This window comes from Pan troglodytes, chromosome 6 (genome assembly GCF_028858775.2).
Source record: "Pan troglodytes isolate AG18354 chromosome 6, NHGRI_mPanTro3-v2.0_pri, whole genome shotgun sequence".
Classification (NCBI taxonomy): Eukaryota; Metazoa; Chordata; class Mammalia; order Primates; family Hominidae; genus Pan; species Pan troglodytes.
Window position 1 is genome coordinate 147,882,900 of NC_072404.2, and position 25,745 is coordinate 147,908,644.

Consider the following 25,745-nt stretch of genomic DNA (forward strand, 5'->3'; position numbering starts at 1 on the left):
CCAGGAAAGTTATTTGCAGGCTTGGTGAGTACAAAGGGCATGTATGTGTCTTGCACTACAGCACACTGTGATCTAGACTCCAGCCATGCCCGGTCCCTACAACATCCATTTGACACAATTCCTACCTATTTCCAGCACTCCCTGTCATAACCAGTGAGCCAATATGGGGCAGAGAAAAGTACACTGATGGGAATTTATGTTTCAGCTCCCACTCTGACTCTTATACATTCAATGTCATAGTTGCAGAATATTTGGTGACACTCTGGGTCCAATGAGACTCAGAGATGGGATGGGATATACCCACTTCATCTGCAAAAGGGGAAGGATGATACACACCCCATGGGGGCTACAGGCTGGGGTTCTCATCCTACACTCCCGACCATCCCAGCGCGCAGCCCTCCCTGGACTCACCGCACTGCTGCAGGGGATGTCCTTCACCTTGAGCCAGGCCAGGTCCAGCGTGCCCTCGCCCCGGTAACAAGACTGCAGCCGCTCCTTAATGCGGTCATTTATCTGCTTCAAGATGAAGATGCACAGGGCCGACTCATCCAGGGATTTCATTTTCCGCTTCTGGCCCTTGGAGAAGACGGTGAAGAGCAGGTCATCATCTGGATGGACTCCAAGGGTCCTGCCAAGCACGGCCCCCGCTTTGGACAGGTAGGCAGCCTGCAGCAGGCGGTACTCCACCCCACTGCGCTCACAGCCAATGGGCACCTCTACATAGGAGTTGAAGGCTGTGTCCTCCTTGCAAAGCCTCACGAGCTTGGATGTATACACCTGCTCCTTGGTGGTGGAGCCTGGTGGAGACACCATCTCAGGTTGGAGGGTCAAAAAGTAGACAAAGTTGCCACTGCTAAAACCATAGACATAGTAGATATCAAAGTCAGGGATGATGGTGAAGGTGTCCGAAGGGATCTTAATCATCGAGGCCACGAACTCATCATGGAAGACGTATGCGAACATGCCATCCGCCTCAGAGTTCTTGGTCAGTTTCCGGCTGGAGATGGTGGGAAAATACTCGGGCTTCCCATCCACTGCCGTGGCAATGAACAGCTTGTCATCCAGGTTGCTGTAGGAGACGATCACTCCAAAGACCGAGCCGCTCTCGTTGACACCTGACAGATAGTGCTCCTTCTTATGATAAGGCTCCCCCAGCTTGAAGAGGTCCTCCAGCCTCAGCAGCTTGCAGATGCCTTGGTACAGGCTCCCACAGGCAATCAGCCTGTTCTCCTTGTAGTCTATGAGGAGCATCTTGTTGACATTGTTGGTGGTGGTCAGGGGCTCATTGCAGGTCTGGACGATGCGGGGTGGGTAACACTTGGGGTTGTCCTCGTCCGGCCCTGTCTCATGTGTCACCAAGACCTTCAGGTCGCTGGAGAGCTTGTAAATCCGATTGACGGCCCCCAAGTAAATGTGTCCTGTCCTCTCATCCACCACCAGGTGATTGAAACCCTCGGCGGGCTCTCCTCGGAATGTGACAAATGACCGCTGCTTCTGGGACAGCGGGGCTGGCTGCCGGGTGAGCAAAGTGGAGGAGCCCATGCCCACCATGAGGAGGTGGGAGAGAAGGCAGGTCCAGTTCCAGGGCATGGCTTTCATGGCAGAGGCGGGTCCCAGTGGCACAGCAGCACTCAGGCACAGTCGTCCCCTCAGAGGGCCAGGACTCAGCAATGCAGTCTCCCCTACTGGAGAAAGGGAAGACTATGAGCTGGATAACAATGCCAGTGGCTTCATTTCACCCCACAGCTTGTCTGCCTGGACTTTCAAAATGTTCTGCACACACTGAGCAGAACTGCACTGGGGGGTGCTGGAGGCTGACTGAGTCAACCCCCACCACAGGCATGTGACACAGTCAGAGCCGGGTGGCAGCAGCCCCAGGAGGACACATCAGTAACGATAATGGTGGTGATGATAATGACATGATAATAATAGCAGTGATGATGATGATGATCATGATTAACAGCCATTATCTACTGAGTGCCTGAATTTGTGTCAGACACTGTCCAGCACTGTCACCCGGGTCCGGTGCCACCAGCAGGCAGCATCCGCAAAGACTGGCTGGAGGAGAAGAGGGAGGGAGGGAGGGAGGGAGGAAGGGCAGGAGGCGGGGCTGCCTGCACTGGCTGCAAGCTTTGTCCGGTGTTCCCCACAGCGGGCCTCTGCACACAGTTTCTCCATCTCCAGGCTCTGTGAACCACCTCCTGCTGGACCCCATCTGGCCATAGAGGTGGTAACAGAGACCTCACTGTTACTATCCACCCATACTACATTGCTCCTTAAAGAGCCACACTTTTATGAATAGCCCCTTTATTAACCTTTTCTCAAAGGACCAAATTTGTATGTGCTGTCTATTACCTGCTGGGACCCTGATTGGTAGACCTCCGAAGTACATCCTATTGTAGCCACATTTTATAGCTAAGGAAAGCAAGCTTAGGGAAGTCATGTAACTTGCACAGCTATAAGTGGTAGAGGTAGCTCCAAATATGAGTAGTGTAAATGTGCACAGGTTCGCAATCTTAACTGCTAAACCATCTCAGTTCACCCCAACCTTGCACAGGTGGGGCTGTACCATGGTCCCTGTCCCATGCAGCAGAAGAATTAAGGTTGATCCCTTCTTGGGGGCTGTCCATTACAGCCACTACCTCCAGTTCTCTGTGTCTGTACCTACTACTGCAGGAGAAACTTTCCTCTGTGCCTCCTCTGCTGGATGAAGAGGCCAAATTAAAAACCCACATCCTCAATCTCGTCACACTGCAGCTGCAACCAGGTCCTCTGGGTTCACTGCCCAACCCTGAGCCCTAATATTATTTTAACAAGGCAGATCTTGGCTTCCTCCCCTAGCAGGGCCTCCTCTGAGAGGTTTTCATTAAAGGGAGAGAAAAAATGCTTTAAGAAGCAGTCAAGCAAATAAATAAACAAATAAATACAAAACTCCCCGAGGAACAAGATCACTCCCCATCCTGAGGGTCTCTTTCTATTCAAGGTGCTTCCTGCATGTGTTCCCATTGGACAGCTTTATGTTTCTTCCAGTTTGAGAGAATTCAGGGCAGGAATTGCCAACATCCTATCTGGGGGCATCTCAGCTCTGTGGAATTTTTCTCATTCACCCCCAAACACCTCAAAAGTAGAGAATGAGAAGAGGTAGATCACTAAGCAATGGAAAATTCCCCAGCAGGGAGCAAACGCTAGGTTAGATGGAAACCAAGAGAAGAAGGAAGAAAACCAAATAAAGACTTTGCATTGTCAGCCAGCATCCTAATGAAAAGCACAGGCCTTCTCCAGTCAATATCAGAGGAGGAAGACTGGTTAGTGGAACACACCACAACCAAGAGCAGTGCTGAAAGCCAAGGGCCTTCATTCATTCACCCATGTGGCAAATGTTTGCTCAGAACACACACAAAATGTGCAAGACACTGTGGGGCCCAAGGAGCAGATCCTTAAAGAACGGGTAGTCAAATCAGGCCAATAACACCAGAACCTGAACTGATACGCACGACAAAAAGTCACATGGCATACAAGAGAGTGCTTTGAAAGTTCCTAGCAGGAGGAAGACTTCTAACTTCGGGTGAGATAGGGCAAGAAGCAGGCTGCAGGAGGCCTTGGGGAGGGCATGGAATTTGGGCTGAGCTGTGAACTTCAAGAAGACAGTCAGAGCACGAAGGGAAAGGCCTTCTAGGGGAGGGGTCTACATAGCAGAAGCATGGGCATATCACATGAGGGTGTGTACAAGGAAGAGTACGTCTGGAGAACATAGTTCATGAATGAATCAGGTGGAAGATGAGGCTGAAAAGAGAGAGCTTCAGCCTTGCCAGGATGTCACTGGGAAGTTGAGACTGAGATGCACAGTGTTGAAGACAGAAATGAAATTGTAGAGGAAAAGAGCAAAGGCCCCCAGAGGGGAGCCTCTCCCTTTCCATTTAGCCTTAGCCTTTGCAGAAGGAGAGTTTGGAGCTGAGGGTCTGTGAACTCCACAGGGCAGGGCTGGGTCTGTCTTGCTCGTAAACACATTCACAGCTGCACATATAGAGGAGGCTCAACAACTGTTTCTTGACTGGCAGAAAGAGGGGCTGGAAGCATAGACGAATACCAATATCTGTGGAGTATTTACTGCACCCCAGAGCCCATGCAAATACTTTCACATAGCTTGGCTCACATAATCCTCACCACTGTTCCCTGGGATCAGAATTGTCTTATTCCTATTTCAGGTGAGGAAACTTTAGCTCTGCAAGGACACTGGTTAAGATGTAGCAGAACTGGGTTTGAAGTCCAGGTTTCAATCAATGCAAAATCCATACTTTTCTAGAAATGCACATTTCCAGAGCCCAGAAGATAGAGCACTTAGAAGCCCTTGTTAACTCATGTAAGCCCCAAACAGAAATCCTGGGATATCACCTACCAGTATCATGAGAAAAACAAAGTCCTCTCTGACCTTCAGGGGCTAAGCTGGTAGATAACACCGATCAGGTAAGTTCTGTGGTTTACCTCTGAAAGTATTAATGACTGTAAAGCAGCAGCTGCACAGAGCCTCTGCCCAGCACAGTTAAGTGCTTAGGAATTGATAGTTGCTATCGTCGTTATCGTTAGCAAGATTAAAATAGGATTAGAAAGATTAGGATTATGATAATGAGATGGTTCCTGGTGGTACATCTCAAGATGAGGGATGAAGAGTCAAGATGGTTCACCTTGAATTGCTTGTGCAAATTCAAATATCAAAGAAGAATCTATAAGTTTTTGATCTAAAAGAGATAATCCAGTTTAGTGATTCCCAATCCCTGATTTTAGAGACAAGGAAGTTGAAATCCAAGAGGTCAGATGAAATTGCAAGAGGTCACACATTGAGTTGAAGACAGTGTAAGACTGGGTCTCACACTGTCCATCCCATGCTCTTTCCACCACCCCGGCCTCTCTTCTGACTTTATGTGAACTCACTCCAGCAGCTGCTTCCAGCCTTTGTCTGAAAGAGACCGCTCTTTGGGCACCATATGCTCTGCTGGCTAACAGGGCCCTCAAAACATCTCTGCCAACAACCAAATTCCAGCAGGGCTGATAATCCCCCTTCCAGACAGGCAGGTGCAGGTCGGGGCTCCGCCACTAACTTTTCTGAGGAGAGAACTTCGCACAGTCTCTGTATCACAACCTGCCGTATGCTGGGGAATGTGTGCCTACCCCACGACCTGCCTTACTGTACATACACATGGATCCATGGCCGATCAGCAGCTCTCTAGTCTGCAAGAGGTGAGATGAAGAATCCTATAATTATGAATTTACTGAGCAGAAAGGTGCCATGGCTCATTCTGCATCTTCTATTAGGCACTGAAAGGAGACACAGTTATGCATCTCAAACACTTATCACCCTCATCTGGGGATGGTGAGATTACTATACCCAGAGAGGAGGGGGGCCCACAGAAACAGTAACATGTACTGGGAATAACCAGCCTTTCATTTTACACACTAAGAAAGGGACTGATTAGGAAACAAATAAGAAAGAAATGGAAGAGAAAAGGGGAAAATAAGGATGTGAGCTCCAGCTTGCCTCACCAAAGACCCCACCAGGAACCACCACAGAGGTGACACCCCACCGAGCTTGGGACCCACAGATATGCAGAGCCACCAGCCCCCTGTCTCCCTGAGCTGTCTAAGGCTGCTCCAATCTGGCAAAGCAAGAGTTTCCAGGGGGGTTTCCCTTCCAGGATGTCAATTCTTGTAAGCGGTAACCCCAACCTAGGAAACCCCCACCCCAATATCAGAGCCTACCCACCATTTCGCTCTCAAGTCACCATTTAGCTAGTTTCAAAACCAAGTATTAGAAATTACATTCAGCCCAACTCTGATTCTTAAAGGCAAGTAATGGGACCAAATAACCTTCACGAATGCCCCAAAGGATTCATCGAACTACGTAGAGTGCGTAAGAAGGCAGGAGAACTGAAAGACCCCCTAACCCAACCCAAACATGCTACAGTTTTCCCTTCTTTGAAATCAGATTTTAATTTTGAGTAGTCTCGGGGGAGATGGGACTCATTTATAGAAGCTGATCATCATTTTGATTAAAGAAATTGGGGTTGTCTTTGTTTTAGGCAGCAAGTTTCAAAGAACTGAAACTAATTTTCATGAAATAGCACCATCCTCTCAGATTCCTGAGTGGTAGAGAGGAAAGTTATTATAGAGTCGTTTAAAATAGCAATTACCCTGTGAAATTACTTTAGAGTTTACAAAGTGTTTTCATGGATATTACCTTGTTCTGAATTTCTTGTTCATGACAACCCTGTTAGGTAGATGAGGTATTTATAAGTATGCCCTCTTTAAAGATAAGGAAACCGAGGCATGAACAGGTACAGGTCTTGGCTAAGGTCACACATAGTCACGTTGGGCATTGGAGAGCTGAGCTCTTCAGGCCTCACTCAGTTATTCACAATATATTCCCTGGCCCCTTGGACAGAGTCCTGGTCCTCAGACCTTTTATTATGGGGTAATAGGATTCTCAGAAAATGTGCCCTAAGATGGCATTTCAAAATTCACATCACAACACACCATGAATTAGGTGAGTCACAGGTATTTTTTGTTTTAGTTTTTGTTTTGTTTTGTTTTGTTTTTGAGATGAAGTCACCATCTGTCACCCAGGCTAGAGTGCAGTGGCACAATCTAGGCTCACTGCAACTTCCGCCTCCCAGGGGTTCAAGTGATTCTCCTGCCTCAGCCTCCCAAGTAGCTAGGATTACAGGTGCCCACCACCATGCCTGGCTAATTTTTGTACTTTTAGTAGAGATGGGGTTTCACCATGTTGGGTCAGGCTAGTCTTGAAGTCCTGACTTCAAGTGATCTGCCTGCCTCAGCCTCCCAAAGTGCTGGGATTATGGGCATGAGCCACTGTACCTGGCCAGGTACTCTTCTTAATGAAATAAAATAGAAGGGAAAATACTAGTATGTCACATAGAAAAGATAAGCACTGTTTGGTGAGACTTTTTTTTTTTTTTTTTTGAGACAGAGTCTCACTCTGTTGCCCAGGCTAGAGTGCAGTGGTGTGATCTCAGCTCACTGCAAGCTCTGCCTCCTGGGTTCATGCCATTCTCCTACCTCAGCCTCCCCAGTAGCTAGGACTACAGGTGCCCGCCACCATGCTTGGCTAATTTTTTGTATTTTTAGTAGAGACGGGGTTTCACCATGTTGGCCAGGATGGTCTCAATCTCCTGACCTCATGATCCGCCCGCCTCGGCCTCCCAAAGTGCTGGGATTACAGGCGTGAGCCACCGTGCCTGGCCGGTGAGACTTTTGTTTTACCCACTATATAGCAAACTACATATTGAATGTGATGTAAATATGTGTGATGTAACTGGGTCCCTGGGATGGTTAATTTTATTTGTCAACTTGGCTGGGCCACAGTGCCCAGATAGTTGGTCAAACATTATTCTGGAAGTTTCTGGGAGGGTGTCTTGGGATAAGATTAACATTTAAATCAGTGGACTTTGAGTAAAGCAGACTGCCCTCTATAATGTGGGTGGGCCTCATGTAATCAGTTGAAGGTCATGAATAGAACAAAAGACTGGCCTCCTCTGAGCAAGAGGGAACTCCACCAGCAGATGGCCTTTGGACTTGGGTACAATATTGGCTCTTCTCTAAGTCTCCCATCTACAAGCCTACCCTACAGGTTTTGGACTTGGTGCCTCCAAAATTGTGTGAGCCAATTCCTTAAATCAATCTCTGTGTCTCTATGCACACACACACACACACACACACACACACACATCCTCTTGGTTCTGTTTTCTTTGAAGAAGCCCAACTAATATAGTCATGGTCAAAAAAATTTGAAACACACTTTCAGAGACGGTGCATACCTGTTGTTTTTGCTGTCATTCATTTATCCTCTGGGCATCTGTGCCTTTGCCCAAACACTTCTGCTGGAATTGACTCCACCTCTGGTTCAAAGCCTGAGCCACTCAGCACAGAACGGGGGTCGGGAGGGCATAGTGATTGGCTCAGGAATGAGAAACTGGTTAAATCAGGTCTCCGACAAGCAACAGGCTTTGGATAGGGACACTGGGGGAGAAAGTTCTAGCTCTTCCACCAGATGTGACCTTGGAGAGGCAAGGGCCTAAGAACCGCTAGTGTCATCTTGTAGTCACAGGGGTGAGAGCAGGGGACAGGAGCCTGGAAGAATGAAGCCAAAGTACTGAGAAGAGCAGAACTAAGCCAAAGGATAGAGAGTACTGGGTCCCAGGCCTGGCGACATCCTATAAATGTCTCAATTGTGTCCACTGAAGCCAGCTCTATGCCTGTACTTTCCGGTTACGCAAGTCAAAAAAAATTTTTCCCCTTTTGCAGAAGCCAGTTTGGGTTCAGTTTTCTGGCACTTGCTGATGTAAGGATCCTAACCTATACACAGAAAAATCCCAAAGAATACAGTGTCTCCCACCACAACCTCTCTAATAGACTATTATTCCATGGGATCAAGTGAGCAAGCCAAACAGATCTGTGCCTTCCACTGCCCACAGAGATAAACTATGGTTTTACAGATAGCGAGGCACAATCCCAGGTGATGTTCAAACGTGTGTGCACGTGTATGTACCAACTTTCAGAATCAAACACAACACTTCCCTATCTGCTGAGCATTTGCCTTAGGAGCTGCACCAGCAGAGCTCTTGGGAAGTCTTCACCAATTCATGCTTCCGGGCCCTGAGTTAGACTCATTGTTCAAATGAAACCTTCTCTGATCAAACCACTGGTCTAAGATGCCCCTACTATATATTAGTGCAGGAACCAGTGCCACCAGAGTCTCACATTTTACAAACTCTGTTATATTTGTCCATTGATGCTGTCTCCTAGCCTAAAAATATGAGCTCCTTGAGGACAAGGATTATATATTGCCCCTCTTTTCTCCAGTTCCAAGCTCAGAGCCTGAAACACAGTAGGTGTATAATAGATGTTTGGAAACACGTGAATGAATGAATGAATGAATGAATGCTCCATAGCAGAGTATATGAGATGGCAGTGGGTATCATGTACAGCTAAAGTACAAAGTAAATCTTGGTGCTTCAAGTAAATCTTTGAGCCAGTCAATTCAAACAGGGACCAACCTAAAAAACTGGTTGTACCCTGTTCTAAACCAGGGTTTATAAATACTTAAAATACTCCATTTTGTCCATTTATTTATTTATTTATTTATTTATTTATTTGTATTTAAAAGTAAAGCTCTTTTTTTAATTTTTATTAGGACATGAGTTCAAATGCATCAGAGAAACTACATCTTTCGTATATGATTTACATGGAGACCAACCGGTCCACCAGCTGGAATATCATAAAAAGCTGTCTTGTGTTAGCAAATTGGACTTTGAGAACCACCGTCCTATGCAGCAAAGGAAATCAGTATGGACCTGGTTGAATAGAAGAAGCTGAGCCTGAAAATAAAATTGCAGCATGGAAAACAGACAACAACAGAAAACAGCCACAATGCAGGAGATGCCAGTTGCTAGAAGTCAGCATGCACTCCTGTATTCAGCCAACGACTATTGATGGAGCACATACCACATGATGAGTTCTGGGCTGGGTGCAAAGGATAGATACATTCCAGAGCAAAAAACAGTGTCCCTGCCAGGAGTGGTGACTCATGCCTGTAATCCTAGCACTTTGGAAGGCCGAGGCAGGTGGATCACTTGAGGTCAGGAGTTTGAGACCAGCCTAGCCAATATAGTGAAACCCTGTCTCTACTAAAAAACAATTAGCTGGGCATGGTGGCACATGCCTGTAGTCCCAGCTACTCGGGAGGCTGAGGCAGGAGAATCACTTCAGCTCAGGAGGCAGAGGTTGCAGCAGTGAGCCGAGATTGTGCCACTGCACTCCAACCTGGGTGACAGAGCAAGACTCTATCTCAAACAAACAAAAAAACCAAACCAGTGTCCCTGCTCTCCAGGGGCTGAGGGTCTTCTAGGGGCTCCTCTAGCTGTCCCACTGGCAAGCTCTGCAGATCCTCCCCTTCCCAGCCTCTATTAGAAACCCAGAACTTCCTACAACACTGTACAACAGGTCATTTAATCTCAATTGTGCAGGTGGATTGGGAACAGGAAGCTAACTTTTCACAAATAACATGCGCTTCCCTATGCGTGAGGCTGCTGGTATGAAGTCAGTGAGAGGTGGCCACCAGCGATGGATGACATTTCCCAGCCTCTCCATTTCCACATGGTATCCAGGTGTGACTGTGTGAATAGCAAGGTCATGGTGACATTTCCATGCCAAAGCAGGGAAGAAATAAGTGTGTCTTCTCTACGGTTTCTTTCACCACCCAGCTGGATAAAGAGGACCCTGAGGCCCTATAGGATGGTGGAGCCTCAAGATGAAAGATTCGTGCACCAACCAGGAACATCAGACAAGAAAGAAACCTTTACTGTGATAATACTGAAACTGTGGATTTGTGTGTGACAACAGTTAACCTCACCCTAACACACAGGCAGAAACACAGCAAGCTCACTGCATCTCAGAGCTGGGATTCAAACCTAATGCTGGGGGGCTCCAGGCCTCTGTTCTTTGTGGTGCATCAGGCTCTGGCCCTAGGAAGAGTTCTCTTTAGATGTCAGCAGCCCCCTCCCTTGTTTCCAAAGCCAGATTGCAAGTGGATAAGCCCAGAGAGAGAGGAGATGGCCAAGCTAACATATACAGGATAGAGAAATCTTCCTGCTCAATGGCCATTTCCAAGTTTGGGGCTCAGGGAGGTAAGTGTGTGTGCAGCTGAGGGCAGTGAGGGAGCCATGAATTATTTTACAACTTTCCCTGGAGAATTCTATTTACACCCATCTAGGGCCCAATCATGCAGCTCGCTACAGTCTGGGGCCCATGACAGACAACTGACCCCATGTACCTGGCCACCTCACTGCAGCTCCATTCGTCCCGGCCTTCACTGTCCCCTTGCCCCTTGTTGCTAGCTATCTCAGAAATGAGTGTCACGTTCATCAAAGGAGAGAGCCAGAGGGTAGGGCTGACACAGCAAAACCCATCACTACCACTAGGGGGAAACAGTCAAGTCAAAGCAACTGTCTTCCCAAGAGAAGGTTACTGCTGGCTTTGGGCAGTCTCAGTGTGGGTGGGGCCTGGTGGGGTCAGCTCAGCCACAACACAGCCTTAGTCCAGAAAGCAGCAGTCCAGCAGGGGCCATGGGAGCCCTCCTTCCGGTGTGCTTCCCTCTGCCTCTGCTTCTCTTCTGAGAGATGGGAACTGTGAAATTGATGACTGGTGGGAGGGCTGGAGAAAAGTATAAAAGATGGGGAAGAGGGAGCGATGGAGGGCCAGGCACTGACGTAGAGTCTTGGCGCCACCAGGCAACCAGCCCGGTCCCAGGGAAATCCAGCACCAAGCTCAGCTACGCGGGGCTCCCTTCATCCTTACTTCCTAGTTTATTAAAAGGGGATGAGGAGAAGTGATTACCATGGACAGAGCCTTTGGACCCGGCCTGGAAGAAGCCTCTGCAGGAGGCTGAGCCTGTGAGCCTCTCCATTCAGAGATCATGTCCCAGCCGGACCTCTGAGATGTTTATACATGGTTTCCACGCCCTCCTTCCTTTCCCTCCCCCAGGCCTCCTTGTCCTTGGCCTGGAGGGTGTTCCCTCAGGGTACAAAACCATGTCTCCCTGGCCAAGTCTGCCGTTCCCAGTAGAGTCGAGCAGGAGCTCCAGCTGAGGCCCAGGCAGCCCCATGTGAAACTCTCCATTACCACGTGGAGATCGCCTTGAGATTCCAGGCACTGTGCCTTGGGACAGTCGCTAGGCCATGGCTTTCTTTACTCCAAGTGTGGCAGCAAGGCTTTAAAAACACAGCACTCTCAATAGGATCCTGGCTTGGGGAGGATAGAATCCTAAACTTCTTTCCAGCATCTCACTTAAAGAAACAGGCCAGCCAGGAATTTGGAGTCAGATGCCCCAGCTGGAGTTGGTGTCAAGACCTGCTCTGCAAAATGGCACAGGCTGGCACCTATGTGGCCACTGTCTCCTACCCAGCCCATGAAGAACACTCTATCCAGGGTCTGTCCAGGGGTACTGGCTCCTGGTCTTCAAAGGGGACCCAATGGCCTCTGAGTGCACAGAAATGGGGGGACACCATGGGAAGTTGCTAAGCTGTAGCAAAGGGAGACTTCCTGTCACGTCTGCTGCCCCAAGGCCTGAGTGGACCTTGGGAACCACAGAAAAGGGGTTTGGGGGTCACCACAGGCTGGGGATAGTCACCTCTCCAGTAATCCCTGTCTCGTGCATGTGGCCTGAGGCTTGTCCAGCTGACATTTTCACCAGGAGAGGAGGCTCACTGCATCCCTGCCTGCCACTCTAACCTACACTCCCTGTAGCCTCTCTAGCTGCTCTGGCCTGGCCCCAGTAGGCAAAGCCACATTCAGTGGTCTTCACCCAAATGAGCTCCTTGCTCTCCTTTCATGGTAAAGGGAAGAAGTGGGATGTTTTTGGCTCACAGCCAGTCATGCATCAGCCAGTGTCACCCATAAAAGCCTCCTCTCAGAATCGCCATGGCCAAGGATACTATTGGCATCAGGTCATTCTAACCAGACACGTCCTGCTAAGTGACAGCCTTTCTTTCTTGTTGCCTCAGTTTCCCCATCTGTAAAATGGTGTTTCTGGAAATAGGTTGGGGAAGAGAGATCACCCAGTTTCTTCTTGTGCTAAATCCAGAAGTGAGAGTGAAATGTTGTAGGCTTCACAGAACACAGGCTATCATTGAGGTTGGGAAGTTTCCACAAACAGCCTTTGTGGAGGTGCAGGGCAGAGCCACGTGATGTGATGATTACAACACCCAGGGGTGGTGTTCACTGGGTGACAAAAAGCTGGTGCTGAAGTTTCTCTCCAAAGACTCTTTGCATCTTTGCTTAAGTTGCCTTTTTAGCTGCCTGAATCTAGATTGTGGAGAGCCTCAGGAACGCCTGACAGGGTTGAATTCCACAGTCTGCCCTCAGAGAACTCAGGATACTCATCTGTTAAGTGGATGTAAGTCACACTCTTTGGAGTCTATTTTCTCCCTTAGATAAAAAGGACCAAGCACATTCTTAACAGCTCAGGTGTTGGTCCATTTCACTGAGCCTGACAAGCAAGTTGATCTTTCTGGGAAAGGCCTTTGCTTCTTCCGGCCTCTGAGGACCTGGGTCTACAGCAGGAGGCCAGCAGGAGGCCTCCAAGCATTGAAACTGCCCCGCCCACCCAAGGGCTTAATTTAGACCCCTCGACAGGTTGACTCTGCCAGCATGATCTGACCCATTTCATTTCCTACATGTAGCAAGTAAGAAAAAGAAATGGAAATATTCCCTTCTGCAGACTGGTGTGAAATCTCTAGCTAGACTTTTCTAACTGTAAAAACAGTCAGTGGGCTTAGAAATGATAATACATGCAAGGTTTTGGAAAAACCAAGCCGAGAGTCCATACACTCAGATCCTTGGACCTCAGCATCTGTCCGGCCGCCCCTCCACTCCTAAAAGCCTGACCACCCCCACCAGCCCCTGTCACAGCTGCCCCAACAGCTCAGCCACCCACCTTCTGGCCCCACAGAGTCTTCACTCGAGGAAGCCCATAATCCCACCAAACATTGGCACTGTGGGGGAGCAGGCTATTTGGGACTCACTCAGCCAAATGACAGGGCTTCTGTTGTCACCAACATCTAGTGGGAGTGCCTCACTCCAGGCCCCTTTTGTCCCTCTACCCCCTCTCTTCTTTCTCAATTCCCCGGAAAATCAGGAAGTGAACAGTTGTCTCCCTTGCTGGTCTATATTCATGTAATTAGTGCTATTTAATTCCACGATGAGCCAAAGCTCATAAAATACAAAACATATTTCAGCTGTGTGCTGAAAATCTTGGCAGAAATCTCCACTGCAGCCGGAAGCTGAACGGAGATATATTTGCTCCTTAAAAAAAAAAAAAAAAAAATTCAGAATGACGGCAACAAAGTTTTGGGGCCAGGCACTACTACCTGAGAATATGTAAGGGGGTAGCAGAATAGAGGATTTTAGGACATAAAGTTTGGAAATAATCTCTGTCACCATGACAACACTAAATTTAAGAAATATTTAGTATAGATCAAGTAACAAGTGTAATATATAGTGTACATGCCAGAAGAACATGTCATGCATCGTAAGGAGGTTGTTTTGGTCCCACTCATTCCTTACTCCCAAGAATTAACACGTGCTTTAAGGATTTGGGTCCCAGTCTCCGAGTCATCCTGCCTTTCCCATTGGGCACACACCTGCAAGTCAAATGGCCAAGAAGATGTGCAGTTTCTGGCAATGATTCCAAATTAACTAACACATCCGCATCTCCCAGCTCTTTTTCACCTGACCCCTGGACTGTGATGAACCCTCACCCTATCTGTGTTTGTGCCAGCAACACCTGGGCAAGGAACAGGAAGTCTCATCCCCTTCCTCCCCAACTTCACAAAACCGGGCACAGAAGGGTGAAGCACCGGGGACTCCATCCTCTCAGGTGCCCATGACTGTAAAGTAGATGTGTCCTTAACAAGCCGACCTCTACCTCTGACATCAACACCAGGTCCTCTTGCCAGGGCTCCTGACATAACAGATTCCCTCCCATGGCACCCCTATGACTTGGTCATGCCCTCTTCCTTTTTCAGGTGACAGGAATACAGAAAGGAGCATGTTGGTAGAGGGCCCAGGACAGGGCCTGGCAGAGGGGAGATTCATGTTGGATGCTACTGACATCCCCCTTTCAGGACCTGCTCAGAAGCTGTGTCCATGGGGAAAGAGAGGCCATGAGGTGGACTGGGCTGTGATAAAGGGTCAGATCCACTGCAAGACCCAGGAGGCCTTTCAGTAGACTCAGCAGCTCTTCTGAATCCACTCTGTGGATCAGCTCCACGGACACAGACACAGCATGCTCCATGCAGAGGGGACAACACCTGCCAGCTCCCACTGCCCTCCTACTCTTATGCCACCCAAAACTCCATCATAAACACAACCATCACCACCTCTCATTGGTGGAATGCTTTGCCTTCTCTAAGCTCCTTCATAGGCAATAAACCACTCATGGCTCCAAACATATATGACCACCCCAACCCAACCCATTAGGATTATTGCTGAGGCATGACTTTGGATGTCAGAGAATCTCATTAACTTTCCCAAAGTCATGCCTTTCCTCTCTCTATGCCTCAGGTCTTCAGTTGATCCAATACTTTCCTAATAAACTCCAAAGCTGGCTGGGTGTGTTGACTCACGCCTGTAATCCCAGCACTTTAGGATGCCAAGGCAGGCAGACTGCTGCTTGAGCCCAGGAGTTCGAGATTAGCCTGGGCAATTTGGTGAAACCCCATTTCTACAAAAAATACAAAAATTAGCCAGGCATGGTGGCACATACCTGCATTTCCAGCTACTCAGGAGGCTAAGGCAGGAAGATCACTTGTGCCTAGGAGGCAGAGGTTGCAGCAAGCTGAGATTGTGCCACTGCACTCCAGCCTGGGTGGCAGAGGAAGACTCTGGCTCAAAATAAATAAATAAACAAACCCCAAAGCCACTCACCAGAGTCATCACTGGGGATTGTATAGCAAAAGTGGGAAGGGAAATTTGTCTAGAAGGCCCATGATAAATGCACAGATGTTAACTGGGAAGAGAGAAAAGCCTTCTGACTTGTTCTGGCCTGTCACCTTGATAGGCCTTGAAAACTTGTGCACAATGGAGCTCAAGGAGGTGGCACCATTGGGCAAGCTCTCAGGGGCCAAGGGCTTGTCAGAAGAAACTAACCAGCAGGCAGGGAAGATGGCCCATGTCTTCATGCATTCGTTCACCAACACTTATTCAGCTCCCTAGACTCTACACCGGGAACCTACATTCTGGGGGTGCAGCAATGAGTAAGACAACAAGGTTTTTGGTCTCACAGAGTTTACATTTAATAGGGAGGATACACAATAAACAAGAAAAATAACTATTTTCAGATAGTGTTAAGACCTAAAAGAAAAAAGAAGCAAAGTCATTTGCTACAAGATAACTGTTGCAAGCGTGACCTCAGAGAGACCAACCCTGGCTTCTCTAGTTGGAATAGCCATGGTTGGTATCTCTGAGGTGACACTTGCAGGGGGACTGAATGGCCAGGGGGAGCCAGCCATGCAAAGATTTGGGAGAGGAGCTTTCTAGGCCAAAGGAAATGTAAATGCAAAGACACTGAAGCAGACCTGGCAAGGAAAAGGCAGAAGGCCGAGGGGCTGGAAGGCCCAGAAGAGCACGGAAGGATGGGTGATGGGGTGGGAGAGAAGAGAGACAGCAGATGCCGGAGGGTATATTCCAAATGGCAGGAAAAGCCATGAAAAACTTCTAAGCAAGGGAATGACATGGTCAGGGTCTATGGCTAGCAAGCTCAGTCTGGCTGCTGTGTAGAGAATGGTTTTTGGGTGGAAGAGGAGTTCACTGAGGAGTGACAGCAGCCTGACTCAGGTGACAGTGTCAGAAAGCGAGACTGGTTGCTCCAGCAGGGGTTGCTGGTGATGTGGAAACGAGGGGGGCGGAAGAGAGGGACTTAGTCACACCTCCTTGATTTTTGGATTGAGGATCTGGGTGGGTGCTGGTACCATTTAACTGATATGGGGAAATCAGGGCAGGGGAGCAGAGAAGGCAAGAGTTCTTTTTAGGATGTCAAAGGTGAGGTTGTCTAGAGGGCCCACCTGGCCCAGGTTGATGCTCAAGAGAACAATCAAGGGAGGTGACTCACGGAGAACCACACTGTGTGTTCTGCGGAAGGCATCTCATGTAAATGCTCCTAGGAGGATGCTAATGTCATCCTTATTCTCTGGATGAGAAGCTGATTCTCAATAACTACAATGAAGTGAGGCTAAGATATCAACCTAACCCTGCAGAAAGCCCCATAGAGATGGGGGCCTTGTAACTGTGATGGCCCCTGGGTAGATGCAGAGATTGTACCAAGGGTCCTTGGCTGGAAGAACGGGATGTCAATGAAAGAATTTTACTTAGGAACCTAGAATTTGATGCTTATTTTTTGGTGAAGGAAGAACTACCACAGCAAAACTTGATTTTACCAAAGGGAAATTACTGATGCTTATGCAGTACAGGCTACTTTATAAACTTCATAAATTCCCAACCAAAGTTAATAACATTAAAGGATTGAAAATGGAAAAGGGGAAACAGCATTGATCATATACTTCTTAGCAAGGAGCCCTCTCTTCTCTCAAGTCATAAAGAGTGTCCTGGGTGCCCCATTATATAAAACAGTGAAGGGCTAAAGGCCAGCCTGAAGGAAATTGGGCTGAAATCAAAATAACTCACACTAAGAGCAAGACTTTTTGTTGTTGTTGTTGAGATGGAGTCTCACTCTGTCACCCAGGCTGGAGTGCAGTGACATGATCTCGGCTCACTACAACCTCTGCCTCCCAGGTTCATGCCATTCTCCTGCCTCAGCCTCCTGAGTAGCTCGGTGCCCATCACCACGCCCAGCTAATTTTTTATATTTTTAGTTGAGACGGGGTTTCACTGTGTTAGCCAGGATGGTCTCGATCTCCTGACCTCGTGATCCACCCGCCTCGGCCTCCCAAAGTGCTGGGATTACAGGCATGAGCCATTGTGCCTGGCAAGACTTTTTTCAAAAAAAAATATTAACATGTTTAAAACTCGTGATAAAATATACATTACATAAAAGTTACAATCTTCACAACTTTTAAGCATACAGTTCAGTGACATTAAGTATACCCATGTCATGGTGCAACCATCACTGCCATCCAGAGCCATTTCATCTGCCCAAACTGAAACCCTGTACCCATCAAATACCAACTCTCCATCCCCTCACCTCCTGCCCCTGACAACCTCCATTCTACATTCTATGTCTATGAATTTAACTATCCTAGGTATCTCATATGAGTGGGATCATTTAGTATTTTTCCTTTGTGTCTGGCTGCTTTCACCTAGCTTAATGTCCTCAAGGTTCATTCATGTGGTAACATGTAGACAACATGGTGTCTTTTTGTTTTGTTTTTGAGAGACTCGGTCTCGCTGTCACCGAGGCTGGCATGCAGTGGCATAATCACGGCTCACTGCAGCCTCTAACGCTTGGACTCAAACAATCCTCCCACCTCAGCCTTCTGGGTAGCTGGGACAGCAGGCACAGGCTGCTACAGCTGGCTAATTTTTTAAATTTTTGTAGAGTTGAGTCTCAGTATATTGCCCAGGCTGGTCTCGAATTCCTGGACTCCAACAATCCTCCCACCTCAGTCTCACAAAATGCTGGGATTACAGGCATGAAAGATGGTTTTTAATAAAGATCCATTTTGTGGGGGGCACCAGAAACTTCTGGGTTTTAAGTAACTCTGGTTTACAGTTGCCAGTTCCTGGACACAGGTGAGAAAGGGAAGACCTAGAGAAAACTTGTGAACAAATGCCTGTCAAGCCTTTTTGGGTGAAAACATGTCCCTTTCACCAACCTGCATCTCCAGACCCACAGGATTATAATAATATAGCACTGAGAAGAACACCAGTCCCTCCCAAGGCTCTGCCCTGAAAGAGTCCCCTATTAAGCAAGTATGAGCAACACAGCATCACCCTCCTGGGGAGCCATGATGCATGTCAGCTCACTAAAAGTCCTCAGAGGTGGTGCTTTGATAAGCAAACCCATGGAAGGTTTGTGAACCGGGGTTTCTCAAACTTGTTTGACCAAGGAAGTTTTTCTTGCTTAACCCTTATTATGACCTCTGGGAACACTGTTCCATGGTACACACCTTGGGAAATGCTGGCATGTTGGTTTCCATTCCTCAAGGCACTTTCACATCTATTTTCTCACTGAGTCTCTATAAAAACCCTGTCAAGTAAATTGAGAAACTTAAAGCAATTTGCTTCACTTATTGAAAAGAAAACCCAAGCTCTCAAGATTTAGTACTGGAAGGAAAATCTCTAGGTGAGGAGAAGCAACAGGAGCGAGTGGTATAGACTGCACTCCTTGATATTCCCTTCCCACCGAAGGCTCATGCATGGAACACATTGCATCCTCCATCACCATGGCCCCATGGAGACATAGCAGCCCTCCCGTTAATCTCCTGGCAGATGCCTGCACGCCTGTGACAACTGCCTTCTCCTGATCCTCTTAGCACAGATGAGAGAGGCCACAATTTTCTCTGATTATAAGAAATCTGACAGGAAAACAAATGTAGAGAAAGGAGGAAGGATAAAATGAGTCTATCGGAACAAAGTGTAGGTTTCAGTTTCATCCCCTCCTAGCTCATTCCCAGACTCAAAGGCCCCACCAACCCACACACCCAAATTGCTGATTTGACTTCTAAGGTGCCCTGCCTGAATGGTTCACTTCCTTGCTGCCTGTAGTGCATGTACTCCTGGCGCCCCTGTTGGGGCTGCTGTTTTATTTGGGGATAATGACTCTTCTGTCCTGCCCTATGGGGTAAGGCTATGCTTGTGAGGGTTGGACATGGCTTCTCAAGAAGGAGGTGAACATTTATGGTGGCAGTCATCCAGGTGGCTCTCAAATAGGTCACTAGGACTGATGGCACACCTTCACAGGTAGGACAGGGCCCTCCCATCCCTCTTTGGTGCATAGTCTTCATGCCTAAACTTTAAGGGGTCTTGAGGGTCTGGCTAGTGGTCAAAGACAGACCCTGCCCCATGGTGGCACAATGGGTGTTAAACAGGGCCACTCTACAAGAGACACTGATGAAGCAAAATAAACCATAACTTGGAAACCCCATTGACTTGTTATAGTAACTGTCTCTATTTATTTCACTTTTATCACCCCCAGGCCCCGGGTTAAATCCTGTTAAATGTCCAGCCTTATGTTAGCCATGCTCTTAGAAGTTAATGGACAGTTGTAAATCCAAACTTAGGATGTAGATTATTGGGAAGATGCATTCCGTTCTCTGGACCCAATGTGGCCAAAGCTGCAGTTACTGGCAGAAGAAACTGAAATCTTTAGACAAGAGCTGAGGCTGCAGGACCTCAGCACCTCCTCAAGTAGACGTTCTTCCTCCATTGCCAAGTCTAGAGTCTGAGTTTTATTTTGCTCAGCAAGGTAAGAATTACCTTACTGAGAAAATCTTGCCATCCACCTCTCAGGAGCTACTCTCCCAGATACCCAACTGCCTTCAAAGCTTGTAGGCATTTTAGGCAGGAATTACCATCCCCATTGAGCAGATGAGGAAAGTGAAGCTTAAAGAGGCTAAATGCCTTTCTCCACGTCATAGAGATTTTCCCAGGAAACTACAGTGAGTAAGGGCAGCACAATGTGGCACAGTGTGAAACACACTCAAAAAAAAAAAAAAAAAAAAAAGAATTGGAAAGAAATGAAGCAATCTCTAGTGAACAGACGAACAAGATTCAGTCCAAAGTGAAAAATCAATGAGGCAAAGGCTCAGCCTGCAAAAATCGATGAGGCAATGGACCAATAACCTGTATTCCCAGCTGAATTGACACCCGACTGCATTACAGTCATATTTGTATTTGCCCAGACCGATTCCCCATGCCACCTGCCAGCATACTGCCCACATGCCAGACTCAACCTCCACGCACGTGCCCACCTGATCCAATCTGAAGAGCATCTTCCAACAGCCCTGAGAGGTAGCTGATAGAGCCTGCACACAGAGGCACGAGAACAGAGCCCCTGGAACAAGGAGATAAGGTGACCTTCTGAGAGTTAATTTAGTAACAATCAAGACATCTGCATGGAAGCACCAGATATCTGCAGAAACCACCTTACAAGGGCAAGGTGTCCCCAGGTCTCCACTGAAAAAGCAGGGAAGTGAAGCCCAATCAGGGTGACAAGGTTTCTTCCCCAGGACAAGAATATAACTTAAGAAGGCTATAATCTAAACAGCTTGAATAAAGAAGGTATTAACCAACTCGGGATGGTCAGCTCGGAGAACAGAGTAAGCAGCATGAGTGCTTGGTTTTTAATCTCATGCCAGCCAGGGAGGGAGAGTTGTGGTTGACTCACCAGGAAGGTGAACTCCCAGGAGGCGCAGCAGTTGGACACGAGGCTTCTCCATGGTGCGGACTACATTGTTCTCAAGAACACCCAGCCTCCTGGTCCCAATCCATGCTCCCCCAAGGAGCAGCCAACCCACCAATGTGTCTTTCTTACTGGAATATTCCCAACTGTATTCAGGAGTTCACCCTCCACACATGGCCGCACCCCAGAAGCAGGCAGCCATGATTGGAATAAGCCAATGATTCCCAGCATCAACCAACAGCTGTGATTGGATTAAGCCAGTCATGCTGGTCTCCTTCTCCCTGCCAGTGATGAGTTTAGGAACAGCCATGCCACCCAAGCCTGATGAATGGGACTGAATGAGAAGCCTGCCAGGGGCTTCAGGAATATAATTTTTTTGCTCTTTAAAAGAGACACATGTGAGGGAGCACCTCTCTTCCTTACTTGTCCACCTGTTTACAATGCCTGGAACTGTGGCAGACTTCTTGTGCCCATGAGAGAGGCACCACTGATGTGCCTGCAATGGCTGAACAGAGAGAAGGGAAGTGCCAGGAGTAGGATGATGCAGGGGAGCTGCTGAATGACCAGTTTTAGAGCCGCCCAACTTGGGTTTTCTTGTGTGAGGCCACCATTCACTTATGGTTCACACTATTACTGGGTCCTACCAGAAAGTGAAAGCATCTCACTGACTCACCCAGTAATCCCTCAGGCTACAGCTGTGCTCGCTGATGATACTTTGCTGCCATGAAGACTATGAAGGGTGTCTAGGACAGCAACAGCCATTCTTTCATTAGCTGGATAAGAGCAGACTCCAGCAATGAATAAGATGGCATTTTATCTTAAATATCAATATCCTTGGGACTAGAATGAGTTAGTCCTGAGAATCTGTTCATCTCTGGGTACACACACCAGCAAAGCCAGCCCCAGTCCATAATAACCCCACCCTGGAAGGCCCTACCTGGCAGCCACTGGCTGCCTCCCATTGCAGGTTGGTGTCACCTTGTTTAACAGCAATCAAAGGGAATAACAGAAATAGCAGAAAACACCTGCTACCTTCTCATCCCCACTCTACCTCATATCTCCTCAAATCCTCCCTACTCTGCATACTTATTTTCATGTCTTTAGATGAGCTATATCTTTCTTACCCACCTCGTGGCATTTTGGAAAGAATAAAATTAAATCAATATCAAAAATACAAAGTGTTACAGAAATCATGGAATTTGGGACATGAAGGCTGTGTTGGAAATCTTTTCAACTTACTATGCATTGGATTCACTGGGAAAGTTTTTTTAAAAACACAGATTTCAGCACCCCACCCCCAGTAACTCTGGTCTAAAGGGTCTAGGGCAGACATCAATATTTTTTAAAAGCTTCCCAAATAGGTATTCTTTTTTTTTTTTTTTTTTTTTTTTTTGAGACGGAGTCTTGCTCCGTCGCCCAGGCTGGAGTGCAGTGGTGCGATCTCGGCTCACTGCAAGCTCCACTTCCTGGGTCCATGCCATTCTCCTGCCTCAGCCTCCCAAGTAGCTGGGACTACAGGTGCCTGCCACCATGCCCGGCTAATTTTCTGTATTTTTAGTAGAGATGGGGTTTCACCGTGTTAGCCAGGATGGTCTCGATCTCCGGACCTCGTGATCCGCCTGCCTCGGCCTCCCAAAGTGCTGGGATTACAGGCGTGAGCCACCGCGCCCGGCCCCCCTAATGGATATTCTTATATGCAGCCAGAGTGGATGAGAACCACTGATAGGCAAACCCTGTCACGTGCAGATGAGGAAGCAGTCCCAGGGTTCAAAATCACGCATCTGCTGGCAAGAAAGCCAGGGCCCTTGGGGTCTGATCTCTTGAGCCCCAGACTGGGTATTTTTTCATCATGCTTCTGTGTCAACTCCAGGGTATTTAGATCATTATTATTAATAGACAGAGAGAGGAAGCACAGGAGGAAGACTCACCAAGGGCCATGAGGAAACTTCTAGGGATGATGGATATGCTCATTACCTTGATTATAGTGATGGCTTCACAGGTCAAAACTTATTCAACTGTCTAAACATGCAGTTTATGGAATATCAATTATATCTCAACAAAACTGTATTTAAAAATAGACCCAAAAGGTAACAAACATAAAGAGACAACATATTTGCAAATCAACTATCTGATAAGAGTCTAATATCCAGAATATATAAAGAATTTCTACAACTCAACAACAAACAGATAAACCAGTTTGAAAATGAGCAAATGACTTAAAGAGACGTTTCTCCAAAGACGATATATAAATGGTCAATCTGCATTTCATTAGCCATTAGGGAAATGCAAATCAAAACTACAACAAAATACAATTTCACATCCACTAGAATGGCTATAATCAAGAAAACAGAAGGTAACAAGTATTGGTGAAGATGTGGAAAAATGGGAACTCTTGGATACTGCTAGTGAAAGTGTAAAATGGTTTATTCAGCTACTGTGGAAAACTATTTGATGGTTCCTCAAAAAGCTAAACATAGAATTACCACATGATCCAGCAATTCCACTCCTAAGTAAATTCCAAAACAGAAATTCAGACAGATATTTGTACAACAATGTTCATTGCAGACAACGTTCAACAGTTAAAAGATAGAAACAACCCAAGTGTCCATCAACAGATGAACCAAGAAACAAAATGTGATATATCCTTACAACGGAATATTATTCGGCCATATAAAGAATGAAGTTTTGATATGTCTACAAATGAATGAACCTTAAAAATATTATGCTAAGTGAAATAAGCCAGACATAAAAGGATAAATATTGTAAGAATCTACTCATCTGAATCTCAAGAATAGGCAAATTCCTACACAGAAAGTAGAACAGCGGTTACCCAGAGCTGGGAGGAGAAGAGAATGGGGAGTTATTAATGGCAACAGAGTTTCAGTTGGGGAAAATGACAAAGTTCTGCAGATGGATGACAACTTTAGTTACACAACATCATGAGTGTAATTAATGCCACTGAATTTTACACTTAAAATGGTTAAAATGGAAAATTTTATGTTTTATGTACTCTACCACTACAAGAATTTTTAAATACAGACACACTCTAGTCCTCTGCCATCCAACTCTCACAATTACTGTGTGTATTTGTAAAACATGTTACAGATTAATTAACAACAAGGAAAAGGCTTATGAAGCTATAATGCACTAAGAACTCTACATGAATTACCTATTCTATTTCTCTTAATAGTCTATAAGGTAGATATTATTATGATCTTTATTTTATAGACAAGAAAACTGAGTCACAGAGAGCAGGAAATCTGTCCCAGACCACAAAGTTAGTATGTAATAGAATAATGTTTTTCATCTGGTAACTTCCTAGAAATGCAAATTCTCAGACTTCACTCCAGACCTAAGGAAGCTGTGTTTAGACAAGACTGCCAGGTGATTCTGAGGCATGGTCAAGTTTTAGAACAGCTGTAATAGAGCCAAAATCGAGTTCAGTTAAGAACCTGAACTTTTGAGTGCTATGACAAGAAGCAGTCATTCTTAACAAAGAGCAGTGGTTCTCTCACTTAACGATGCATCAGAATCACCTGAGTGCATTCTTGCCTGGAGTGATTCTCACCTGGAGCCCATCTTGAGTAGGCTGATTTGGTGGGTCTTGGGAAGGGCTTGGTAATTTGCATTCTTAACGAGTTTCCAGGTAACACTCATAGCCCAGGGAGGACACTTTGAGAATCACTAATATACAGAATCTCATTATTATCCACATTTTACAGATGCGGTAACTCAAAATCCGACATTGTAAATCCTAGAACCACAAAAGGGGTTAGTTATTGGCTGGGCCTAGAGCCTCAGTCCAAAGCTTTTTTCACTACAGCATAAAGCCATCACCCCAGTGATCCGGATGCTTCCAGGTGTCAACTTGGCACAACCTCCCTCAAAGCCAACACAGGTCGAAGACATAAAAGACGTTTTTACCCATTCCAACAAACTGGCATTAGAGTGATCTAAAAAACTAACTGGCACTTGTGCCAAAGAAATGCAGTAAGAAGACAGAAAAAGGAAGGGACAATAATAACTAGAGCCTAGTTTAGGGGTCAGGACTCTGTCACAGTGGAATCTAAAACCTGACCATGCTTCAGAATCACTTGGTGGCTTTTTATAAACACAGGTTCCACAGGTCTGGAGTGGGACATGAGAGTTTGCATTTCTAGAAAGTTTCCAGGTACAAATGCATGGACGCAGTTGGGAAGAACGAAAATATGGGTCACTTCCTCTTTATTCTTATGAAATCAGTTGCCTCTTATGCAAGTGAAAGAAAATTTTCTTTCCTGCCTTGTTTGAAAAAATATGACATCATACCATCCTTTATGCATAATGCATTATCCTTCATATGTTTTATTACCATCACCTGTAATGTTCTATACATCTCCGAATTCTCCTCTTTCCAAACCATTTGTCATCTCTGATCATGCTACTCTGCTACTCGAGAATCTTCGATGGCTCCCTATTGCCTACACAGTGAGGGACAGACTTAGCATTGTATTCAAAGACCTCCATCATCTGACTTCATGGTTTCCACTCTAATAGAACTACTCTCTGGTTGCTTTATGAGAACTCCCAAGGCCAGTGAAGAGGAAGAAAAGAAAAGGCCAGTGAAGAAGCCGCAGCTTGAGTGTGTGTAGTAGTAAAGAGGAGAGGGGAAGAGGAATTCACACTGAAACAGAAAGCCAGTCAGCTTCAACAAGGAGAGGATACAAGACTACTTGGCTGGAACAGGGACACCTGGTGAGAAATCCAATCAGTAATTCCAGATCTTCCCTGACTCTGCTCCAAGTCTCCCCAAGTCACCAGCCTCAGGGCCACCGCCCCT

The 25,745-nt window shown here is 46.8% G+C and overlaps 1 protein-coding gene across 2 annotated transcripts in view; it reads right to left on the bottom strand.

Moving 5' to 3' along the window:
• PLXNA4 (plexin A4) overlaps positions 1-25,745 on the bottom strand; it is a 451,572-nt gene that overhangs the window by 383,162 nt on the left and 42,665 nt on the right. Inside the window, exon 2 of one of the 2 annotated variants that reach the window (XM_024358047.3) lies at positions 412-1,682. In XM_024358047.3, the coding sequence (XP_024213815.3) occupies positions 412-1,599 (1,188 nt within the window). In that variant the 5' untranslated portion in view covers positions 1,600-1,682. Of the gene's footprint in view, positions 1-411; positions 1,686-25,745 lie in introns of both variants that reach the window. The other variant, XM_024358046.3, reaches the window with a different exon arrangement.